Source organism: Geosmithia morbida (assembly GCF_012550715.1).
Source record: "Geosmithia morbida isolate 1262 chromosome Unknown scaffold_1, whole genome shotgun sequence".
Taxonomy (NCBI): domain Eukaryota; kingdom Fungi; phylum Ascomycota; class Sordariomycetes; order Hypocreales; family Bionectriaceae; genus Geosmithia; species Geosmithia morbida.
In genome coordinates, this window is record NW_023336188.1 from 1,080,800 (window position 1) to 1,104,381 (window position 23,582).

At 53.6% G+C, this 23,582-nt stretch overlaps 7 protein-coding genes across 7 annotated transcripts in view; 3 read left to right on the top strand and 4 right to left on the bottom strand.

The window, feature by feature from the left end:
• The window catches only part of GMORB2_1072 (Glutamine amidotransferase class-I), a gene marked incomplete at both ends in the record, with an annotated part of 1,068 nt that extends 343 nt beyond the window's left edge, over positions 1-725 (bottom strand). The window contains 2 exons of the mRNA XM_035463054.1: positions 230-349; positions 491-725. Of these exons, the coding sequence (XP_035324478.1) occupies positions 230-349; positions 491-725 (355 nt within the window). The remainder of the gene's footprint in view (positions 1-229; positions 350-490) is intronic.
• A 3,222-nt stretch (positions 726-3,947) lies between these two features.
• On the top strand, positions 3,948-4,585 carry GMORB2_1073 (Pathogenesis associated protein Cap20; the record flags this gene model as incomplete). Its single annotated transcript, XM_035463055.1, has 2 exons — positions 3,948-4,010; positions 4,079-4,585. 2 exons carry the CDS (start codon positions 3,948-3,950, stop codon positions 4,583-4,585), a joined length of 570 nt encoding a protein of 189 aa, XP_035324479.1.
• A 1,379-nt stretch (positions 4,586-5,964) lies between these two features.
• Positions 5,965-7,344, top strand: GMORB2_1074 (uncharacterized protein; the record flags this gene model as incomplete). The annotated part of the gene is made up of 2 exons (XM_035463056.1): positions 5,965-6,359; positions 6,564-7,344. 2 exons carry the CDS (start codon positions 5,965-5,967, stop codon positions 7,342-7,344), a joined length of 1,176 nt encoding a protein of 391 aa, XP_035324480.1.
• Positions 7,345-7,966: 622 nt separating this feature from the next.
• On the bottom strand, positions 7,967-9,096 carry GMORB2_1075 (CFEM domain; the record flags this gene model as incomplete). The annotated part of the gene is made up of 2 exons (XM_035463057.1): positions 7,967-8,950; positions 9,019-9,096. The coding sequence occupies 2 exons, from the start codon at positions 9,094-9,096 to the stop codon at positions 7,967-7,969; spliced, it is 1,062 nt and encodes a 353-aa protein (XP_035324481.1).
• Positions 9,097-14,726: 5,630 nt separating this feature from the next.
• On the bottom strand, positions 14,727-17,697 carry GMORB2_1076 (ribonucleoside-diphosphate reductase subunit M1; the record flags this gene model as incomplete). Its single annotated transcript, XM_035463058.1, has 4 exons — positions 14,727-14,770; positions 14,836-17,335; positions 17,428-17,585; positions 17,679-17,697. The coding sequence occupies 4 exons, from the start codon at positions 17,695-17,697 to the stop codon at positions 14,727-14,729; spliced, it is 2,721 nt and encodes a 906-aa protein (XP_035324482.1).
• A 1,109-nt stretch (positions 17,698-18,806) lies between these two features.
• Positions 18,807-20,235, top strand: GMORB2_1077 (TatD DNase family protein; the record flags this gene model as incomplete). Its single annotated transcript, XM_035463059.1, has 3 exons — positions 18,807-18,875; positions 19,013-19,206; positions 19,329-20,235. 3 exons carry the CDS (start codon positions 18,807-18,809, stop codon positions 20,233-20,235), a joined length of 1,170 nt encoding a protein of 389 aa, XP_035324483.1.
• Positions 20,236-20,464: 229 nt separating this feature from the next.
• On the bottom strand, positions 20,465-22,018 carry GMORB2_1078 (central kinetochore subunit Mis15/CHL4; the record flags this gene model as incomplete). Its single annotated transcript, XM_035463060.1, has 1 exon — positions 20,465-22,018. The coding sequence occupies one exon, from the start codon at positions 22,016-22,018 to the stop codon at positions 20,465-20,467; it is 1,554 nt and encodes a 517-aa protein (XP_035324484.1).
• Between the last annotated feature and the right edge of the window lie 1,564 nt (positions 22,019-23,582).

A 23,582-nucleotide genomic window follows, 5' to 3' on the forward strand; every position in this document is an offset into this window, starting at 1 on the left:
GGAGAGAGGGAGAGAGAGGGGGAGAGAGGGGGAGAGAGGGAGAGAGAGGGAGAGAGAGAGAGTGTGTGTGTGTGTATGTGTGCATGTGTGTGTGAATGCGAGTGTGAGCGTGAGAAACCTACCAGTTCTTTGATACCGAACAGCTTCTGTCCGACAGGCGACAGATTCACCTTTGACACGGAGACCTCCCAGGCACCAGCGTTCCTCTCAACCTTGGCACCCAAGGCACGTGCAATGATCTGGTGGCCGAAGCAAATGCCCACGATGGGGATCTGGGTGGTCTGGTAGATGTTGCGGACGTAGTCAACCAATCTGACGATCCACTCGTTGTCATCGAAGGCGTTGTGCCCTGGATGTGTTAGCATCACGTAGATTGATGCGTACATGTATGCATATACTGATATGAAGGAGGGGAACACGAGAGAGAGATCTTTTATATATATGCATATATATATCGACGACACGACCCCTCGCTGTGGGCTGTACTCACTGCTTCCCGTCAGAATGAGGGCATCAATCTTGTCCAGCTCAGGTAGCTCTCCCATGTCAACCATGTTTGACTTGATGACCTCCAGGTCGACCTTCTTCTCCCCTCCATTGGCGATGTAAGACTCGAGGCCGCGACGGATAAAGGCCTCGAAGATGGTGCCGTAGTCACCCTCCTTTTCCAGGACGGCGGGGAGCGGAGTGTCGCACTCTAGGACGGCGAATCTGAAGGGGGACATGGTGGGTGGTGAGCGGTAGGTTGTTTTGGGTCTCAACAGGAAATGGAGGGAGACAGATGCGGGAAGATGTATATACGAAACTTTTCCTCCCTCATTTGTGACAATGGAGAATCAAGGTTCACCTGTGGCTTGATTGACGATGCTTGGCAAGGAGTGCTACGTGGTTTGTAGGGGTGAAGGGCACCGATTACGGCATGTGCGGGTCCCGAATGGCGCGGGGCAAAAATAGCATGTCGGACTTTGGGATGCCGATGGTGGCCGATGGTCGGGGGGGTTTCTCGTGTATTCTTGCCTAGGAGGGTATCCGTCCTGATAAGGAGTTGACACTCGACAATGTCTAAGATACGAGTCAGCGAAAGGGTGATGTCATCCTTCAACATATATATGTGTGTGTGTGTGTGTGTTTATATATGCCAAAATGACATCTTCTTTTTCTTGTCTTCTTGGTAGAGAGAAAACCTCTTGTTTCGTTCACTATGCCATGCTCATCTCGGATATATTATCATGACAAGTGGGGTGCATCGGAAGTGGTCGGACCTTGACACCTTGATGATCAATACTGGTCTACTTGTATGTAGCCCCGATGCGACATCAACATCAGAGTATCAAAAACTCTGCAACCGTCCCTCCCTTGATGATTGACGAAGCAAGCGTACAAAGTTTTGACAACTCACAATCAGAGGGACAACATAAGAAGAGTCAGTTGCGACTGAAAACAAATAGGGATATCCATACAGACATAGTATAACTGCAGGGTAAGCAAACATCTCTCCCGCCTAGCATAATGGACATGCGCCGTACATTGCCAGGCAAATGGTCCTACGCGGGCCTCTTGTATCATCACGATTGAAAGCCTGCAGTGAAGGGGATGCATATTCCCTGTTCTGTACGACGCATCGGGGTCAGAGCTACATGGGAAACCCCGGATCTGTAGAGTGCTCCCGCCCCCCCGCGGGGTGACGTTGGTGTGTTGGAATGTATCGGGGGAGACTGCAATTCCAACAGGTGGAAATGTTCCCCGGCGATGTTTGAGATCGAAAGGAGGGAGGGTGTAACAACGATGCAGGAATCATCCAAGGAAATAAGAGAACTCGTTTACCGGGTACTTATTGCCAAGGGGACAAAGAGGAGCGAGACAGCCGACGGGTAAAGATGCTACGACGTAGGAGGCGGGAGGAGGGGGTGGGGCTCTATGTCTTGGTGTTGATATCTACGCACAAGCGGTACATGTGACAGCATTCTTCTTCTCGCTCCTTGTTCTCTCCTCGTCCTTTAGGTTGACCATGCTCCCAATCGAACAGTACTGACGTGTATGGGTCTAACGACGGCCGCAGCTAGATGGCAATGAACGCATGGTCTGTTGTAATAGACAGGTGTGATCTCGCCTATATGTCGTGATGCGAAGCTACAGGAGGGACATGCACTCTTGTACTCGTACACACCACATCACACCACACATAATTTTCAGACCACACACAACCATGCCGACGTACACACACACACACACACACACACACACACACATACAGATATGCCACAATGCACCAGTCAAAAAAAAAGGAGGGGGGGCGAGTTCTCGCTTGCAAGCAGGGAGGTCCATTGTCGAATCAGCAGTAGGAAGAGGTGTGTCATCGGTCTCCATTTCCATGTTTAGCAGTAGTCATAGCAATTGAATCCTGGCAATGCTCGGTCTCGTAGCCTAAGAGCTCACTGATGGTAGCAAGACTTGCAGATTGCAATATCGTATAGCTGTGGTGGTGCAAGGTGATGATGATGGTAATAATTAACATGTGAAAGTGTGGCTGGTGCTGATGTGGATCCCGCCTACGGAGACCACGGTGCATGTTTTCACCATATAATACCGATCGGACACGACGCTTGGCCAGTGAATACTGGTGTGCTATGGGGATGAAAAGACAAGAAGACAGGTCGTATTGGTTCGTACGTACGAGGTGCATATACATCGCATGGATTTGGAAGGATGCGTGTGGTTGTGTCGAGGAATAAGAGGCAGGACGAAGAGAGAGAGAGAGAGAATGGAGATTGGGAGGTCACGGAAACCGTTAGCAATGTTGCGTCAGATAAGCCAGCGGATCGTTGTAGGCCCGCTAGTTGGTTCAGTGTAACAGTGGGCAGAGGGGGGGGGGATGGTGGTGGCGCCTTGAGGTTAAGAAGACCTGGACGTGGGATGCATCGGATGGGTGGACGGGAAGTCATCAGTTGCTTCAGACTTCGACTATCACGTCCCAGCCGTTCACCACCATGACAAAGTGATTAGGTCTTCTTGCGATCTATTGTATAAGAAGAAGAAAAAGAAGGATGAAGCTGGAGGAAGAGAGCAAGGGATTGGGAGACACGACTTTCACATGTCAAAAGAGCCAAGGAATAGAGGAAAAGAAAAAAAGAGGACCCTCACTCCACTGACATCCATCGCCAGGGACCCCTACCGCTGGAATGTGTGGCTGAAGGCGGGTCATTAGACCAATCCCGTGGCACCGTCTCACAGATCCGGCCTGATAAGACATGGGGCATCGGAAGCACATGCTTTTTGGACTTGAGGGACTTGGCTGGTTTCTACCCAATTTGTTGCGCATTTTTTTTTTTCCCTCGCCTACGGTAATGATGATTCACTTTTCCCATTTGTCTCTTCTTCTTCTTCTTCTTCTTCTTTCTCTTTAGGGAGTAGTGCTACCTGTGTACGCTTGGATTCCCCCCCCCCTCTCAGATCGCACGCACGTACCCTCCCATGTCACCCCACCACCCCGTGTGTGGCTTGTAAGTTGTACGTACTGCAAGTACTCGTGGTAATAATAAATCGGTAGAGAAAGGAACTATCATGTGCAAATATCGCCTCCTTCGCTCCCCAGGCACCATCCGTCGTCCCCCCGTCCCCCGTCCCTCGCTCTCGTACGAGTAGCCAACACTGCACACACACACACACACACGCCGTGCCCTCTCTCTATCTCTTTGTCCTCCGCCCGTCCCTTTTTAGTCCCTGTGCTTCCCACTTCTTATTTCCTTCCCTTTTCTTTCCCTTCCCTTTTCTTTCCCTTCTTACTCCTCCCATTTCCCCATCCTATAATACACACACACACACACACACTCTCTCTCTCTCTCTCTCCCTTCCTCCCTCTCTCTCTTGTCCATACGGCATACTCCAACCCTCTCATAGCATCCCTCATCTACTTCTACCGAAGACTATATACCAACCACAGCGTAACAATGGCCGCTTCCCAGGTTAACGGTGAGGTCAACAACGTTGGCCCTCACTCGGCATTTCTCCAGGTAAATGAAAACTTCGCACCCGCACACCGTCACCCGACACGCAATAACTAACCTCGACCACCGCGCAGCACCTGCTCGGATATCCCATCATCAGCGACGGCATTGACACCTTCAAGTCCCACGAGCTCGGCCAGCGCTCCATCAAGCTCGGCGACTCTGCCTACAAGACGCTCGCCTCCACCCCCGTCGTTCCTTACCTGACCAAGGCCTACGGCTACGTCTCCCCCTACATCACCCGCGCCGACAACTTCGGTGACAAGACTCTCGGCCAGCTCGACGAGCGCTTCCCCGTCGTCAAGAAGCCCACCGGAGAGATCTACTCCGACACCAAGTCCCTGGTCCTGACGCCCTACACCAAGGGTCTCGAGGGCCGCGACCACGTCCTGACCATCTACTCGACCGAGGTCAAGAAGAACGGCGAGCAGAAGGCCGGTGTCATCGTGTACGGAAAGGCCGCCGTGGTCACGGCCCTCGTGGTCAGCAACGAGACGCTCGCATGGGTCAGCGGGCTGCTGTCGGCCAAGAAGACTCAGGCTACCGAGGTTGTCAGTGACAAGGTCAACAGCACTCAGTAAGCTTGCCTGGGCTGCGCTTGGTCTGATGGTGACTGGCTCGGCTACATCTCGTGAGCGCAATACATGATGATACGGAGTATACATATGAAGCTGGTTGCGGATGGTGACGATTTTCCCTTCTGCTTCTCTGTTCTTCTTCTGCTATCCTGCTACCCCCTCCCCCCCTTTTTTTTTTCTTTTCCTTTTCTTTCTTTGCCGTTCCCTTGATTACAACATCATGATCACAATACCCCGCCCCCTTACCCTACCTACATCATGTCTTAGGCTGGCGAGACATTCAGACACGACTTACCAGGGAGTGTTGAAGCAGAAGAAGTGCAGTCACGTTTGGTTATCTTGATGGTGGCAATCTGCCAATGTCAGAGTAGAAGGTGACTTTTGTTTGAGTGAGCGTCACGACGCGGGGCGATGGATGGAGGTGTAAAAAGAGCCTTTAGATTTGTTTGATTGATTTATTTTCCTTCATTCTCTCATCCTCTTTTTTTCTTTTTCCTTTTTTTTTCTTTATCAACTTGAAGTGATGAAGATGTTCTCGTGCTACCAAACCGTGCAATAATTGATGCTGGTGAAGATGCTCTCAAATTTGTCAAATTGTCTTGGCGTTGACGATGAATATATCTGAGGCTGAGACTACACGGAGAATGCGACGGAAATGGGACCTGCAATCACGAGGCAACATCAGTCGTTGCTGATGGCAGTGGCCAGTGATTGGGGGGTCAGGCCGGCTAAATGGTACGGTAGGATATGTAGAATTATTCACTATTGATAGTGCCACCACATATCAGTACTACTAGTACGGAGGGAGTATAAATGTACGAGCAAATCATACTATGAGAGACTGAGAATATCGTACGAGCATGAGAATGAATGAGCATGAAACATTGTGAAGGGGTAGTGTGAGAGCTCAGAGAGCAATTGAGAGAGCATTGAGAGGGAGGGGGGGGGGGTGGATCCTGCTGCTGATGTAAAAGTGACTAATGAATCATGACGCAAGAAGCAGGTAGAAGATCAGGATGGCCAATGATGGAGTTGGCATTACTTACTACAGTGGAGTGATTTAGTTGGACTCGTCACGGAGTATCGTTACGGGCTATTAATACCGAGTACGGGATACCTCTGCGGATGCCGAGGGGAAAGACCTGAGAGTAATAGTATTAATACATGTTGTAATAGTATTAGTGATTTTTACGAGGGGATTAACAAGCAAAAAAAAAAAAGGGTCCCGGGCACGGATTTAATACCCTCGACTCCCACTTCTCCCGGTTTCTCCTGCATCTTCTGCCATTTCCGGACAGGTCACGCTACTACCCCCAAAAAATAGTATATCAGACAGAGAGAGAGAGAGAGAGAGAGAGAGAGAGAATATAAGAACCCCTCCCATGAAGCTGCTCCCTTACATCCTGACAATTGCCATCGGCATAGCGTCCATCTTTGCAGCCAAACCGTCCATCGGCAGCGCTCTCAGCAGCGCTCTCAGCAGCGCTCTCAATCATCTCACCACGAACCTGTGGGGGGGAGCACCAACATCACAACAGACACCAATAGCACAGCAAGCACCGACATATTACAACGCCGTGTCGGCAGACGAGAAGCAAATCGTCTCGGAAATGGCCGTCCCCCGACCAATTAGCAAGGTATTCTTGGCCGTCGAGCAGGGTGAGGGTGCAGGGGCCCGTGTCCGCCGGGCCATCGGCACGCCGAATCTACGGAATCTATCGCCGTTTTTGATGCTGGATCATTTCAGTATCAGTCCTGGAGCAGGATTTCCTGATCAGTATGTTTTTTTCATTTGGGTTTTTTTTTTCATGCCCCTCCCTTCCATCCCAATCCCAACCGTCTTCTTTTCTCGTTTTCAAATTTCTGCTATATATGTCTTATATCCGAATGAAAGAAGTGAAATATAAAGAGGAAGGAATCAACAACAAAAGAACAGAAAGGAAAAATGCTAACAAGAGTTTTCTCCCCCCTCCCCCAACAGCCCTCACCGCGGCCAAGAGACAATAACATACCTCCTCTCCGGAGCCGTAGACCACGAAGATTTCGCTGGCAACAGCGGCACCATCGAAGCCGGAGACCTTCAGTTCATGACGGCCGGCCGTGGCATAGTCCACGCCGAGATGCCGCGGCAGAACCCCGATGGCAGCGCCAACGTCGGTCTCCAGCTCTGGGTCGACCTCCCCTCCAACCTGAAGGCGTGCGAGCCGCGGTACCGCGACCTGCGCGCCTCCGAGATACCGGCCGCGCGCGACGTAGACTCGGGCCGCGCCACCGTCAAGGTCATCTCCGGCCAGTCTCACGGCGTCGACTCCGTCAAGGACCTGGCCTACACGCCCGTGTGGATCCTCGACGTCGAGCTCCGTCCCGGCGCAAAGGTCGACCAACCCGTCCCCCGCACCTGGAACGCCTTCGCCTACGTCCTCGAGGGGGACGACGTCGTCATCACCGACGGGACGGCATCCGAGAGCGGCGGCGGTGACGGCGGTGACGCCAGGACGAGGCAGGTCCAGCCGTACAACGTCGTCGTATTCGGAAAGGAGGGAGACATGATCCACGTCGAGGCCGCCCCCAAGGCTACCAAGCCGGCCAGGATCATCATCATCGCCGGTATGCCGCTCAACCAGCCCGTAATCCAGTACGGCCCCTTCGTCCTCACTACAAAGGACGAAGTCTACAAGGCCATCATGGACTATCAGTCTCATTCCAATGGCTTTGAGCGTGCCAAGGGTTGGCAGAGTGAGATTGGAAAGACTATGATGTAGAGGGGGGGGGGGGGGGGGGGCAACTCAACTCATCTCAGTTTCATTTCATCTGTACACACACACAATTACACAACTTACATCCTTCCACACTTATACACTTATACACTCGCACATTTATGAGAATACCATAGCATATTAATATTTCATCCACTGTTTTGTACAGCTATTCGCCATCCAGATGTGAAGAGTGCATCAGTTGTGCGCACTACGTCTCAACACCCGGCACCGTAGTCCATTGCGCAAAATAGACGTCATACATGACATCCAGTCCACACTGAACACTACCCTCTCACGCCAGGTAACCTTGTCCTTGTTTTCACACAACTGAGGTAATGCACTTGATAAACTAAGATTTATTGATAGGACCATGTCCACCATGTTCCATGACTGCCATTAAGAGTAAAAAAACGTTCCCATTCCACCAAACCGGCCGTCTGCCTGCTGCAGAATCCTTGATTCCCTACCGCCATGACCAGATTTCCCTTGACCATTGCGACTATTAATCCTAGGCGGCCCTAACAGAGGGTATTATGTATCAAAACATGTGCGACGTGAACGTTAAAAAATGTTGTGCGGGTCCATTCTATCAAAAGACGCGATTTTCTTGGTGTGTTAAACCTGCTTACAGGAGAGCGACGGCGATGCCGGCGGCGAGGAGCATGCCAGCGGGGGCGACGACACCAGCAGCGTTGCCGCCATCGTCGCCGTCGCTGGAGCCAGTGCTTGATGAGCCGTCAGAGGAGCTGGTCTGAGAGGCACCGCCGCTAGAGCTCGAGTCGGAGCCGGAGCCAGTGGCAGACCCAGTCTCGGACGAGCTATCACCGGAACCGGTAGCAGATCCAGTCTCGGAAGAGCCAGAACCGGAGCCAGAGCCGCCGGAAGTGTTGGAAGAGTTGTCGTCATCGCCAGACCTGGTCGAGGTGACCAAGCCAGACGAGCCGGAACCGGCAGCGCTAGTAATGGTCGAGACCTGAGTCTTGCCGTCGGAGGTGATGGTGGTCAGGATGGCACCGCCGGCGCCGCCGTTGCCGCCAGAGCCGGAAGCAGAAGTGCCAGAGCCGGAGCCAGTGCCGGAGGCGGTGGTGATGGTGGTGACCTGGGTCTTGTCGTCAGAGGTGATGGTGCTGACAATGACACCACCGGCGCCGCCGTTACCACCGGAGCCAGAAGCAGAAGTGCCGGAGGCGGTGGTGATGGTGGTGACCTGGGTCTGGCCGTCAGAGGTGATGGTGCTGACAATGACACCACCGGCACCGCCGTTACCGGAGCCGCCGGAGCCGCCAGAGCTGGTAGCAGTGGTGGAGGCCGTGTCGGAACCGGAGCCGGAGCCCGAGGCAGAAGTGGCCGAAGCAGCGCCGGTGCCGGTCTGGGTAGCAGAGCCGGAAGCAGAGGCGGAGCCGGAAGCGCTGCTAGAGCCACCCTGAGACTTGCAGATCTGGGTTCCGTAGGCAATGACGGCCTGGGCGTCCTGGCCAGGGCAGACAGCGTTGGCGCAGTCGCGGATGCCGTAAGTGAAGTCCTTGTTGTCGCACAGGCACGAGACGTCGTTGGCCGCGCAGCCGAGGGACTTAGCCTTGCCGTTGAGCATGTCGCTAGCGCACTTTTGCTGTTGATGGGGGAGGAATGTCAGTAAGTCGATGTCAATCGACGACAGTAGGCATCAATTGGACGTACTCCACATTCGGGGATGGACTGGAAGTCCTGAGCGGCGACGAAGCCGGCAACGGCGAGGATTACAGCAGAGGCCTTCATCTTGAAGATGTGTATGTGGGTTGGGGTTGGTATCGAAATCTGAAGCGGGAGAAGGCGGTTAGTTTCTAGAAGAGAAGGAGAAGCCAGATGTGATGAAGAAGCGACGCATGCAGAATAGAGAGAGGGAAATGCACAAGAGGCCGGGGCAGCGTAAGCTTTTCAAGAGATGACTGGTGCATCCCTCCCCAGCTGGCAGGCCATGATAATCATGGCACGGCACGGACACCAGGGCAACCACACGGGCGGTTGGAACCAGCCATGTGTCTGGCACAGGGCAAAAGGGAGAGAGAGATGGATGCCGTTCAGACCAAGTAAGAGATGGAGTGAAGGCCATCGATAGGTGAGACTCAGAGCTATCGGGTCTCATATGCCCCGGCCGCGTTCCTTGGCATTGAGGCATTGCGGGGAAAGAGAGCCATGACGAGGGAGGATGCGAATTCAGTATGGAAAAAGACCATATCCCTCAGGCAATGGACCCTGACGGGAGAAGGAATGCAGTTGTATGTGTGATATGGAAGGGGRGGGGGGGGGGAGTTCCCTTACTAGAGGAGATATTAGAAACACGGGTAATGTGTTTGACGAAAGAGAAGAAGCAAAAGACGAGGCTGATGATGAGGGAAGAAAGAGGAGGGCAAGAAGAGAGAGGAGGATGAGGAGGACCGTCGAGTTTAATAGAAGAAGGCAAGAACGTGAAAGGCAAGCCAAGAGTAAAAAAAAAAGAAAGCAAGAGCGATGCACCGCAGCGGAGGACTCTGGGGGGGGGGGGGAGTGTGCGCAGCTGCCGGCAACCGGAGGATATGGGGCCCGAGGGTCTGTCTCTCGCTAAGTGTACAAGTTAGATTTTTAGTTCTTAAAAAGTACAATTTGTTAGTAGTAATCGACGGGGCCCAAAGAGAAAGAGAGAGAGAGTGTGTGTGAGGAAGAACGAGAGAGAGAACCGCATATGATTAGGGGGGGGCGTACATCATGTGGGTGTGTATAGATGGAATAGGTCTCGGAGGAGGTTATGACGATTGGGGGAAGCACTGGAGACCAGACCTAGCAAGCAGGCAGGCAGGCTGAAAGAGAGAGAGAGAGAGAGCAGGGTATGATGCCAGCTGGGACCAGGTACCCAGGGCAAGGCAGGCGGCGGCTAAGGATGCAGGCATCATTTCGCATCTCTCTCTTTGGACTAGGTCATGACGGATTGCCGGTGCCATACTACTACTCTTTTTTTTTTAGTGTCATCATTACCATCCAAGAGGAAAAAACTAAAATCTCCCACGATCCGCACACACCCCAGTCCCCCCCTTCTTCTCTGTAGGTCACGGCACGGCGCTAGTAAGGGAAGAAATAATCATGTCGGCGTTGTTATTGTCTGGTCCTAGCTGTCTTCCAACGTTATGCTGCTTGCTTGCTCGTTGACCCCGGTCTCCAGCTGGGACGCGGGTCTCGCCTATCATTCAGTTGGACCGTTACCCATGTGCGACTGCTGGCGGGTGTACCGTACCATAAACGTCGGTCGAGTCCTTCTTCTGTATTTCCTTTTCTCTCTACGTGCAGTATAGTATGTCTATCTGCCTTGGTAATCAGGCATTGAAAAAAAACAACAACACCCATATGCGAGTGACATTGGTGACGACACTGACAAGTGACGACAAGTCAACGTATACTTCTTCTTTCATCCAGAGGTGGTAGGACAAGACGGCATGACGAGCAGAAAGCATAGCGCGGACTTGCTCTGCACGAGGCTTCTCCCATGGCTCTCGCTCAATTACGTGGCCTGTTCGGTCTTCCCGCTGTTCGCCACCCACAGTTCCTCCTGTCATGCCTGTCATGGGATGTCTTCTGGTGCTGGGTCCCCGGTGCTATGCTGGGTAGGGTTATGTCGCGAAAACCTTGTGAGGTGGTTTCCGTCTACGGGGGGGGGTACGAGGACTACGCTGTTGCTTCCAGAAAAGCCTCATGTCCGGGATCCACGTGACTTGCACTCGAACGAACCCCTATTCTCTGTACAACCTGTACAGATTAGATGGCTTTCTTCCTCTCCGCTGAGGTAACGACTGTCAGAGACTTCGGCTATAGGCGTATCTGTATACCTATCACACGTACGTTGTACGAAGGGTCACTGGTGGAGTCAGATACGCGACAACGTATTACTTGGCATTGTGATGCGCAAAAGGGGGAAAGTATACATCGTCATGCTTTACTCGTGCACTCCTCGGCAATACTCTATACTACTTGCGCTGCTATTACTGCTAGCAGTATTATTAGTGAGAAGTATGAGTGCCGAGTAGTAGATTCCAGAGATCCGACCGGATTGAAGCGGGACTACGACTGCCAAGACGCCACCTCCAGCTTGTGGAGATGGACCGGATAGCTAATGGCACTTGTCAAGTAATATTACTATGACGTGGGTCTCGTGGGCAGTCTTGCTCTCTCTCTCTCTCTTTTCAACCAATGTTCTGCTTTCTTCTTACAATTTTATGACACTGCATGTACAGGCATCAGTTACTCTTTTTGGCTGCTCGCGTAGATGGGTGTATGGGATGATTGACGTGTTCTTCAACGCGGGGGAGACGTCCCGTACATTGAATTGAATTCGACCGACAAGTTTCCGTACTACTAGTACGTGTACATGTGGTTCATGGACTGAGTATATAAAAAAACAAACAAAAAACAAACAAAAAATCGATAAAATCAAAAGTACCAAAATATACCATCCTCATACCCGTACTCTCTCTTCTCGATACGGGCCAATACCACCCTTCCGAAAGCTACGGACCTGCATCGAGTGCTGCTTTGGGGCGGGATGGGGATGGGGATGGGGAGGGGGGCTTGATTGTGGCGCAAGCTTTCCATTGATACTATTACATATTATTCCCAAGGCCCTCCTCACTTCCAGCTGTGAAGCCAACACACCCCGCCTTCAGCACAGGCGCCACATCGGTCGACTCCGCTTTCCCATCCTAGGCTAAGCCACATCTCTCACGATTGCACAATTGAATACCATCCACGGAGCATCAGCACAGCTGCATCTGCATCGGAGTGTTGCTGATCGGGGAGGGGACGAGAAGGCGGTATCCGGTGATCCACTCTCCATCTCACCGGGGGTCTGAAGCTCTCCACTCTTGGCTTCCGCCTCTGTCCCTCTGCCTCTGAGCCAGATCAGCATCGACTGCGTCATGATAAGGCTGTCGGGCTTGACGGCATCCTCATGTGATATCAAGTTGAGGAGGCGGTGACGACCATCGGCTTTGCCACACCTTTTTTTTTTCTTCTTCCTCCTTTTTCCCTTCTGTTTCTAGCTGTCTGGTTCCGACACACGCTCTCTCTTCCGGGTACTCCTTTCTGCCGGCTCTTTTGTTGCCCGGTCTCTGACGACGCTCTCTACTTCTTGACTATCCGCCTCTGACCATCTGCTCTGACTTTCTTGGAATGGATCCCTGTAATTTCCAGCTTTTACCTGTACATGTTTACACGTATCATTATATATATGCACACGCCCCCTTTCCCACTTCCGCCCCACACGGCGAGTTCAGCTGCAAGACCCAGCTGGACGATCGGAATCTTGCATGCCGTCCAATCAGGCCGACCTTGAACCTACTTGACTCTCCCTGCCTCTCTATCTACTCTATCCGTTCTTTTAGAGCCTAGAATTCTGCCTGTACTTGTTTATGGCTAGCACTGGTAAAGTAGTGAGATTACTTCCCCCCCGCCACCAAGATTGCTGAACCCACTATACATGGCCCGTCGACCGGACCTCCTCACCATCCCCATCTCATTTCCCAGTAGGTGAGAGCCAGTCCAGTCATGAGATGCCGTCACCTGTATGGTGCATCACTGCTGAATAGCCATCTTTTTAAACGTCCAACTTCAGGTTAGATCTTGTTGAACGAAAACACGTCAATCTCCGTCCTCTCTTGCTTCCTGTCCTGGGTTAGTACGGGGAATAGTGATACCTTCTTGATGTATCTATCCGGATAAGAAGAGAAACAGACCAACATACCAAGCAATGGGTCTAATACAACTTGGACGATGCCCCGAGACTTAGCAATCACCTAATACAAAAGACAAAAGGGGGGGGGAGAGGGGAGGTTAACCCCAAATTGGAGCCTTACCGGTCGACCGACCGATTTCTTTGTCTCTTCTCTATCGGTCTCTGCTCTATTCTGCTCTCTTCAGTCAAGGAGAGCAAGAGTACTCGTACCTCAAAACCCGAACAAGATGCTCATCTCTAGCGCGCGCATTTAATTCTCTCACTCTGCGCTCTCACTTAGTCCAATCACCGACGAGCCGCTCGGTTACCATTCTGCTCCTCTTTCTTTCTTTCTATTTCTTACGGTGACCAGTCCATGTAGACAGGACGAATCTATATGTCTACTTTTCTTTTCCATACTATTGACTCAACAACAGCCACCCGCCACCCTTTCAACTTTCATCCCGGCTGTTGCACGGTAATCCGGGGAGAGAGAGAGAGAGAGAGAGAGAAACGTACTGACTTTCGGTTATCTGGTCCTTTAACACCCCCCCCCCCCCCTGCTCTCTCCCCCGACGGCTGAACCCCCTGTCAATTTCTTTTTTTAGCCCTTGTCTGCCGATTAGTAGATCTCATCTCATCCTTGCTAGTACATGTACACATCTACAATTGTATTTTTTCTTACTATTATTACTTTCTTGTCCTGGTTCTTCGTTTCTTCTCATTATTCATTCTCTTTTACCCGTATGTTATTTGACTTCTTCTTCTATACCATACTGCATTGGCAGAACAGACGCAGGTAGTCGTAATGTTCATCAAGCTAGTATGTAAAGATCCTCCCTTAAGCCAACCTCTTTTGATCAGTGATTCGTGCACAATGTGCATGTGACATGCATATACAGCTCGCTTGCTAGGGTAAACCTGATGAATTTCCTCTCACGAACATACTGCAACATGCGATAACGATAGCTCAACTTGTTGTAGACCATACGGTTGGGAGGCATAGCTTCACTCCTGCCTGACCTGACCTGACCTGGCCTTCCACCATCGGGATGTCCATAACCAGGTACGACGAGAACGACGAGTACGACGTAAAGAACAAGTACGAGAAGAAGTAATCGCCTTTATAGGCACATCTAGCATCCAGCAAAAATCCCCCCCTTGACTTTTTCTTTTTTTTGCGTGCCGTACTCGGCAAGACTAACCACCACCTTGATACTACCAAATAGTACTACTCCAGTACTAGGCCCTCGCGAGACTTGCGCGTCACGCCCACATCCAACATCACGTTTATTCGACAAGGCACACATCTCTCTTCTTACAAATAAACATTTTCTTCATTCCAATATCGTTTCAGTCAACGTGTAACAGTGAGCAAATAAATGAGACATGAAAAAAACTAAACTACCCTTTGAACAAACCATACAAAACCCGAGCCCAAATAAACCAACCCTAGTCATGACAGCTCTGATCACCTATGCACCAAGTGTATGCGGCCATCATTGCACGTGATATAAAACAAGACGTAAATAAAGAAAGGGTCTCCCCCCCCCCCCACACACACACACATGTTTACAATGCATCCATTAGTGCACATCTCGTCATCCATTACTCCAAAAGAAAGTACTCGTAGCATCCTTCCGTCCCCCACCTTCTCGCTCATACGCTGCGCTTAACCGCTGCACATGACACACGACTCGGGGTTCTCAATGCTGCCTATATAGTTCGTCAGTAAAACGTGTTGTGGGAGAAAAACAAAAAGGAAACAGAGTGCTACTCACAGGCAACGGCGGCTTCCGAGTAGATGTCGCGCTCGCGGTCCCCATCCTTGTCCTCCTCCTGATTGCTCTCCTTGCTAGGCTCGCGAAGCTCTTCCTCCTCAACCTTGCCCGTGGGCTCGGTGGGGAGGGCGCGCGGGCTGTCGCCCCCGGCAACGTCAGCCTTCATCTCGGCAGACTTGCTGGGAGACGCCGCGGCCCGAGGCTGCTGCTGTCCCAAGAGGGCAGGTGGGGGAGTCTGAGTCGGCGTGGGGATGCCGTTGCTCAGAGAGTTACCGGAGCCGGAGCCGGCCATCGCAGTGCTGGCGCGAGGCACGGCGGACGGCGACGACACGTAGCTGGTGCCGGCGGGGGCGGTGCGCTTCTTGAGGGTGCGGTCCTTGGCCACCGTGGTGTCGTCCACCTTGAGGGCCTGCTGGTCCACGGTGAACTGGATGGGGGCGGCGGCGGCCGTGGTGCGCAGGTAGTACATGCCCGTCTTGAGACCCAGCTTCCACCCGGCAAAGTGCATGCTGGTAATCTTGCCCATGGTGGGGTCCTTCATGTGGATGTTGAGAGACTGCGACTGATCGATAAAGGCACCACGGTCGGCAGCCATCTGCACGACGTGGCGCTGGGAAATCTCCCATACCGTCTTGTACAGGGCCTTGACATCGTCGGGGATGTTGGGGATGTTCTGGATCGAGCCGTTTTCAGCAATAATGCGGTTCTTCATGGCGTCGGACCACAGGCCGAGCTCGACCAGGTCCTTGAGCAGCCAGGGGTTGACAACCTGGAACTCGCCGGCCAGGACACGGCGCGAGTAGATGTTGGACGTGTAGGGCTCGAAGCACTCATTGTTGCCCAGGATCTGCGACGTGCTGGCCGTGGGCATGGGGGCCACAAGTAGAGAGTTGCGCGTGCCGTGCTCCTTGACCTGCTCCTTGAGCGACTCCCACTCCCACAGGTCCGAGGGCTTGACGTCCCACATGTCGAACTGCAGGATACCCTTGGAGGCGGGCGAGCCCTGGAAGGTCTGGTAGGGGCCCTCCTGCTTCGCCAGCTCCACCGACTCCGTCACGGCGGCGTGGTAGATGGTCTCAAAGATCTGCAGGTTCAGCTGACGGGCCTCGGGCGACTCAAAGGGCATGCGCAGAGCCAGGAAGGCGTCGGCGAGACCCTGGATACCGAGGCCAATGGGGCGGTGGCGCATGTTGCTGTTGCGGGCCTCCTCGACGGGGTAGTAGTTGACGTCAATGATCCTGTTGAGGTTGCGGACGACGACACGCGTCACCTCGTGCAGCTTGTTGAAGTCGTAGCAGGCGTTGTCGTAGTCGACAAAGGCCGGCAGGGCCAGAGAGGCCAGGTTGCAGACGGCGACTTCATCGGGGGCCGAGTACTCAACAATCTCGGTGCAGAGGTTCGAGCTGCGGATGGTACCCAGGTTCTTCTGGTTGCTCTTGCGGTTGCAGTGGTCCTTGTAGAGCATAAATGGGTTACCAGTCTCGGTCTGAGCCTCAAGGATGGAGTACCAAAGCTTCTGAGCGCGGATCGTCTTGCGGCCGCGACCCTCCTTCTCGTACTTCTCGTACAGGGCCTCGAATTCCTCGCCGTAGACGTCAGCCAGGCCGGGGCACTCGCTGGGGCACATGAGCGTCCAGTCGCCGTTCTTCTCAACACGCTTCATGAAGAGGTCGGGAATCCAGAGGGCCAGGAATAGGTCGCGGGCACGGACCTCCTCCTTGCCATGGTTCTTGCGGAGGTCAAGGAACTCGAAGACGTCGGCGTGCCAAGGCTCGAGGTATATGCAGAAAGCACCGGGACGCTTGTTACCACCCTGGTCGACGTAGCGGGCCGTGTTGTTGTAGACACGTAGCATAGGGACGATACCATTGGAGGTGCCGTTGGTGCCGGCAATGTAGGAGCCCGTGGCGCGGATGCGGTGGACGTTGAGGCCGATGCCACCGGCCGTCTTGGAGATCATGGCACACGTCTTGAGGGTATCGTATATGCCGTCAATGCTGTCCTCCTTCATATCGACGAGGAAGCACGAGGACAGCTGGGCCTGAGGGGTACCGGCGTTGAAAAGGGTGGGAGATGCGTGGGTGAAGCACTTGTTGGACATGAGGTTGTATGTCTCGATGACACGCTCGATGTTGTCACCCCAGATGCCGACGGCAACACGCATGATCATGTGCTGGGGACGCTCGACAATCTTGCCATTGAGCTTGAGCAGGTAGGAGCGCTCAAGGGTCTTGAAGCCGAAGTACTGGTAGTTGAAGTCACGGTCGTAGACAATGGCCGAGTCGAGCTCGTCCTTGTGACGCATGACACAGTCATACGTCTCCTGCGAGATCATGGGCGACGCGCGGTCATTCCTGGGGTTGACGTAGTGGTACAGGTCGCTGACGACCGACGACCACTGCTTCTTGGTCTGCTTGTGAAGGTTGGAGACGGCAATACGGGCTGCGAGGATGGCATAGTCGGGGTGGGTGACGGTCATGTAGGCGGCAGTCTCGGCAGCCTAGAGGAAATTTTTTTTCGTCAGCAACGAGGCCAACAGCCGGGCGGAAAAGGGGAGAGGAAATCAGATCTGAGAAAAAAAAAGCAACTTACGAGATCATCCAGCTGAACAGTCGTCACACCGCCATACACACCGGATATGACTTTCTGGGTGATGGTGACGGGGTCGACATGATCCGCGTCAAGGCCGTAACACAGCCTTGAGACACGGGCAGTGATCTTGTCGAACTGAACGCGCTCCTGGCGTCCATCTGGCAGAGAAAAAGTCAGTACGATGCATCCGTGCAGATGAAGGGGAAAGGAGAACAGCCCCGCCGAGGGGTAGAAAATGAGTTTTCACATACCGCGCTTCCTGACGAACATGTCGGTGAAGATGGGGGCCGGGGGAGGCGGCAGGCGTGGAAGATAGAGAGAAAGAGCAGGTGGAGGGGAATCAAAGCTTCCTGCTATCTTCCGAAACTGAGCCAAGAAAGATGCAAGATTCTCTGAAGGAGAGAGAGAGGAAGTTGTTTTGATGGTTGGGAGGGTGATGTTGATGGGAAGGGAAGAGAACTGAGCCGTTGCAGGTGGTGGAACGAGGTTCTTATGGCCCAGAGCGCGTGGTGGACGCGCGACGCCAAAATTTAGCGCGATAACAATCAATCAATCAGTCGAGTTTGACACGGTCCCGCCCTGGAATCCATTAAAACACCAGTTGTTGCCCCTCGACGAGTCTCTCTCCTTGGGCAACGCTGTAGCAACCATTGCACACCCCTTGTCCAACCCCTTCCATCTTGCCAGGCTCACCCGCCCCCTTCCCAGCCCGTCCGGTGTCGGAGTCATCTGGATAATTTTTTCTGGACCCCCTCAAAAAAAAAAAAAAGCTAACTGTACTACGATTTACAGAGCACACACATCTTCATTCATGTCTTGAATCCGGAAGCAATCGTAATTACGTCTTCTGTTTGTGTCTGTGACCGTGGACCGTGACGCGAACCCTTGTCTTGGCCATATCAGGGCATTATTAAGTAACGTTAGCCCGTAGTCAGTAAAACCACTTAAACGCGCATAGTGGGGTGCCACTTAGGAGGCGCGAGTTCACGTGACATGCTGTTACATTATTAATTGATTTTCTCGTAGTACGAGTACGGATATATTTATGCGCATGTAGTCGGGACCCGGAAAATCATCGGGCCATTGTCTTATTCACGCTTCCATCAATGCACATGTAGGCCACTTCATATACACTCTCACTCACTCGGAGCTGGAGCAGTAGTCCCCAAAATCTATCAAAAGCGTGTATTGGGTGGTACCTGCCATTTATTTCCTTTGTGGTTCTTTCTTTTTTTTTCTTTTCCGTCGATTCTTTCATCCGGTATCACTCTCGTGTGTGTGTGTGTGTGTGACTCGTTTCGATGTTGCCAAGCCGGGTGTTTAATCGATCTCGTCCGCTTTTCTACAAGGCTAGATTCTTGACCACAACCACCACCACCATGGCTTCTCAACCGCCATCCTCGGAAGTAGCATCGACATCGTCTACTTACAAGCCTAGATACATTGATGTACACCTCTCTCTCTCTCTCTCTCTCTCTTCCTCTCTATCGCCCTTGGAGGCGACGGAAATACCATACCTTTCCCCCTCCCCGCCCCTTTCATTCGCCACCTCGACATTCCAGAACTGACAAGAAGACCTCCGTAGATTGGCATTAACCTTGCAGATCCCATATTCCGTGGCATGCATAATGGCAAGCAACGCCATCCAGATGACCTCGAGGCCGTTGTAAGCAGGGCCAAGGAGGTCGGTTGCACTAAGCTCCTGGTGACAGGGTCGGATTTTGCCAGTAATCGGGATGCACTCAAGCTGGCCGAACAGTTCCGTGAGTACAACTATACGTACGCACGGGCAGGACCGGTGAAAGCACGCAAAACAAAGAAGAGGAAGCTGACTACATGATAATGGAAAAAAAAATACAAGCCGGATCCGTATATGCAACTGCCGGAATCCACCCATGCAGCTCCTCCATCTTCAGCTCCGAGTATCACGGCCCATCCCGTCGGTCGTCGGACGCAGGCACCGAAGCGGCGGCAGGCCACAGCACGCCGTGTGACCCCGACCCGTCGGCCCCGCTGCCGGACAGCCACCTTCCGGACCCCACCAAGTCGGCCTCCATCATCGTCAGGCTGACCGACGCCATCAAGTCCGCGCAGTCGTCGTCGCCGGGGCGTCTCGCCGCCTTCGGCGAGTTCGGCCTCGACTACGACCGTCTGCACTACTGCTCCAAGAACGTGCAGCTGCACTCGTTCGCCGCGCAGCTCGAGGTGGCCGCCTCGCTGGAACCGCAGCTCCCGCTGTTCCTGCACTCGCGCGCCGCCCACGACGACTTCGTGCGCCTCCTCAAGGACGCCTTCGGCCCCCGGCTGGAGGGCCTCCGTACCGGCGGCGTGGTGCACAGCTTCACCGGGTCTGCCGAGGAAGCCCGCGAGCTCATGGACCTGGGCCTGTACATTGGCATCAACGGCTGCAGCTTCAAGACGGCTGAGAACTGTGCCGTGGTCAAGGAGGTCGCCCTCGATCGCATCATGCTCGAGACCGACGGGCCCTGGTGTGAGGTCCGTCCCAGTCACGAGGGGTACAAGTATCTCATCGAGAAGAAGGACAGTAGCCAGACTGAGGGTCAGCAACAGGGACAGCAGAAGAAGAAGAATCAGAAAAAGGAACCTGATGTACCAGAACGGTTCAAGGTTGTCAAGAAGGAGAAGTGGGTAGAAGGCGCCATGATCAAGGGCCGCAACGAGCCCTGCAGCATAGAGAGGGTGGCCAAGATTGTCGCTGCCATCAAGGGCGTGACCGTCGAGGACGTCTGCGAGGCAGCATGGCGCAACACAATCAAGGTCTTTGGCCTTGGCGAGCAGGTTGCGTAACCCTTGTCGCAGCTTGTGTTACCACCACCCATCTCACGCCTCTCTCCTTATTACTACTCGACACATACCAGTCTACTCATTACTACCCAATAGATAACACTAGAAATGATGCCCAATGCCCAAGCTACAATGTCGTTATGTCCTTGTCACATGTGTGTGGGAATAGCACGCTATCATTTGACTCATCTCTATCCTCCCAGAGGGGAGGAAGGGGGGGGGGGGGGGGGCATCACATGCCCGACCCCTTGTGCCCTCGTATTCGCCCATTCCTGACCACACCCGTGGTCACACCCTCCTCACCTGTCATCCAGCCTGGCATCCTCTGACCGTCGATGATACCCGCCTCGATAAGCTGCCGTATGCCCGCAAACACATGCGGTCCATTGAACGTCAGCTTGACGGCCGGCGACCACTGTGATGACTCGTCTGCGGCAGCATCGTCATCATCCAGGTCCTGATTTGCCTCTTGTATGGTAGCGTCGACCTTGCTCTTGCGGCGGTTTCCAGCTCCCGGCATACCCTCATTGTCGTCATCGTCGTCGTCAGACCCACCCATGTCATCCTGCGTCGGATACGGGTCTTGCAGGACGACTTCGACCTTCTCAACGCCCTTGTCGTCGCTCACGCGCGCCGAGTCGCCGAAGCGCGCCTCGGCAATGAGCCTGGCACGCTTCCTCTCCCGCTGACCAGGGCCCTTGCGCCTCTGCTGAGCGGCGGAAGACGAGCCCTCTCGTGAGGCCAACAGCAGCGGGGGGGCCGAGGGTATCGAGTCCAGGGGGGACTTCTTCGTCTTGTCGTTTGCGTAGATGCTCCACCCACCGCCGGCGGCGTTCGTCTTCCCCGGACCTTTCTTGTCGAGGAGGGCCCACAGGTTACGGCTGGACAGGCTGGTGGATTTCAGAGTGAAGCGCTCCCGGGGGCGGGACAGGGCCTTGGGCACGCCGTCGACGACCAGGCTCTGCAGACTCCTCGAGTCGCCCAGGGCTACCGGCCCGGTACTGTGCGACTTGGATATGTACAGGGAGGGGGAGCCGTCGGGGAAGGCAAGGTATATGGTGCGCGACGTCTCGAAGTTGGCCACGGACCCTGACTGGTCGATGCTCGAGAGGGCCAGGTCGGTGCTGTAGGGGGAGTCGACGACGAAGATGCGCAGGAGCAGCACGGGGAACGACTCGGGGCGGTAGAAGTGGTAGTGCGCCTTCACGTCGGGAAGTACCTGCTCCTGCAGCGTCTGGAGGAAGGTGGCCGGGTGGAAGCGGGGGATCTTGAGGGACTGCCTGTCTATGCCCAGGACCTGCGGGTCGTCAGGGTCCAGGTCGTCGGCGTTGCCGTGCCGGCCGTTGGGCTGCTGGAGCGGCAGGATCCTGTAGGCGCTCCAGCGCTGCGATGTGGGGTGCTCGTCAAAATAGGCCAGGTCGGCCATGGCGAGCTGGTAGAGCGTCATGCCGTGGCGCCAGTCGCCCTCGAGCATGCGGCTGACCACGTCGCGCTTCGATCCCCTCTGCTGCCTCATGTCCTCGTACGTCTGGCGGAGCTCCTCGACCGTCCGGCTGGCAGGGTATAGGTCGTCCATATCGTCGTCGTCCTCGCCGTCCTCGCCCGGCCGCCGCAGGTACGGAATGGCATTCTGCACGGCCGTGTCGTCCAGCCAGTCCAGCGCTAGCGATATCAGCGCATCACGCGATAAGCGTGTCATGCACTTGATTACGGCTGGGTTGGAGGCGTCGACACGTAGAGTCGAGGGAAGGCGAGCCTTGGTCGGGACGGATATTCGCGGTGGCATGGTTTTTCTGTGCTGCCGAACCGTCGGTCCTTTTCCCCCTGTGCGTGTCCGTGCGTGTCTGTGCAGTACGATGGCAGCAGCTTTGGGCACGGAGTCTACGAGTGTACGGCATGCAGACAAGGCTGCGGCTCAAAGTCAACAAGGCTGTCTCCTCTGCCCCGCGTGGGGACGAGAGGAGACGCGACAGCTACATACATGGGGACGCGTCTTGCGGCTGTTGGAACAAACAGCTGAGTCATCGGTCGGAACTGGTTGTTCCGGCCCGATCGGCAGTAACCCTGCCGATAAAAGACCACTTCTACAGTCACAATTACCCCTTATATATAGATATCGTCAACAACATCAGAATCAACAAGAAAAGAACCTATATTCCTACATCGATAAGTGCGTTAGATTTGCTATTATCATATAATCAATTACACCGGATTATTTCTCTCCCGATCCGGTAATTCAGACGAGCTTTTTGCCGACGTTACTCCACCGCTCCGTCTGACAGGCGCACACCACGTGACGAGTGCATGTACGGCTAAGAAGAGAAGTGAAGTGACTAAGCAGCCTGCTGATGTAATTGTAAGACGCACCACACGTACATGCCATTTGACAATTGTTCGTATGGATGATGTATTATACTGTAATACCGCCGAGTATAGTTGCTTGGCGATGAGTTTAATATTAATATATGAGTTGACGATGGACTATGGCGGTAGATTTCGTCGGTAAATTCCACAAGACCCAATAGAATAGAGTCGATAGCATCGTCATAGGCATCTCCTAATATTTTGTCATTGGCATTACCGGGCAGTAGGTCATGGTCAACCGTCATTGGACTGGAGGACCTATTAGCGGCATCCCCGGTTGGGTTGGGGGAGATGGCGACATTGCACGTGTGCCGCAGGTTAAGTGGGCTGTGGTCCGTGAGAAACGGAGCTCTCGTATATGTACAGATGTACTCGGCCAAGAGGTAGCTGCAGCCTGCAGGTTGGTATGCTGGTATGCTTGGTACGGAGCCCGCTTACGAAATATTATTGTTGTTTCTTTCCTTTTTGCCGACAGTGGCCGAGGACAATATACGGGGCATATGAGTTGTGAGAACATCAGTCGATGATGAGAACATCAGTGAGGAGGCCCTTTGCGACAAGTAAGGACAGACACGAGTGCAAGTCTGAGTACCAGCCATGACACCAATCAGCCACGGAACGACTGCCGCATAGGGGGGATTGAAGAATAGAGAAGAAGGAATCGTGACATCGAATCACCGTCATTCGACCAAAGCCACGAGGACCTGTACAACAGACATTCCTTGAATCGGGAATAAAAAAGGGTAAGCATTGCAGACAGAGTAGTATTATGAGTACTCATTATGAGTACTCGTAACTACAGCGTATTTAATATAATGCGACACTGGTAAGCCGAAGGTCGGTTACAATCTACAGATTACCGGGGGGGGGGGGGGGGGGGGGGGTAGAGGGGCACAGTGCGCAGTCCCTCTTTTATTTTTCTTCAAATCGTGAGAAGGCTAGGTCCGTCGTAAAACATGACACTCCTGCTACGCTGTAACCTGCAA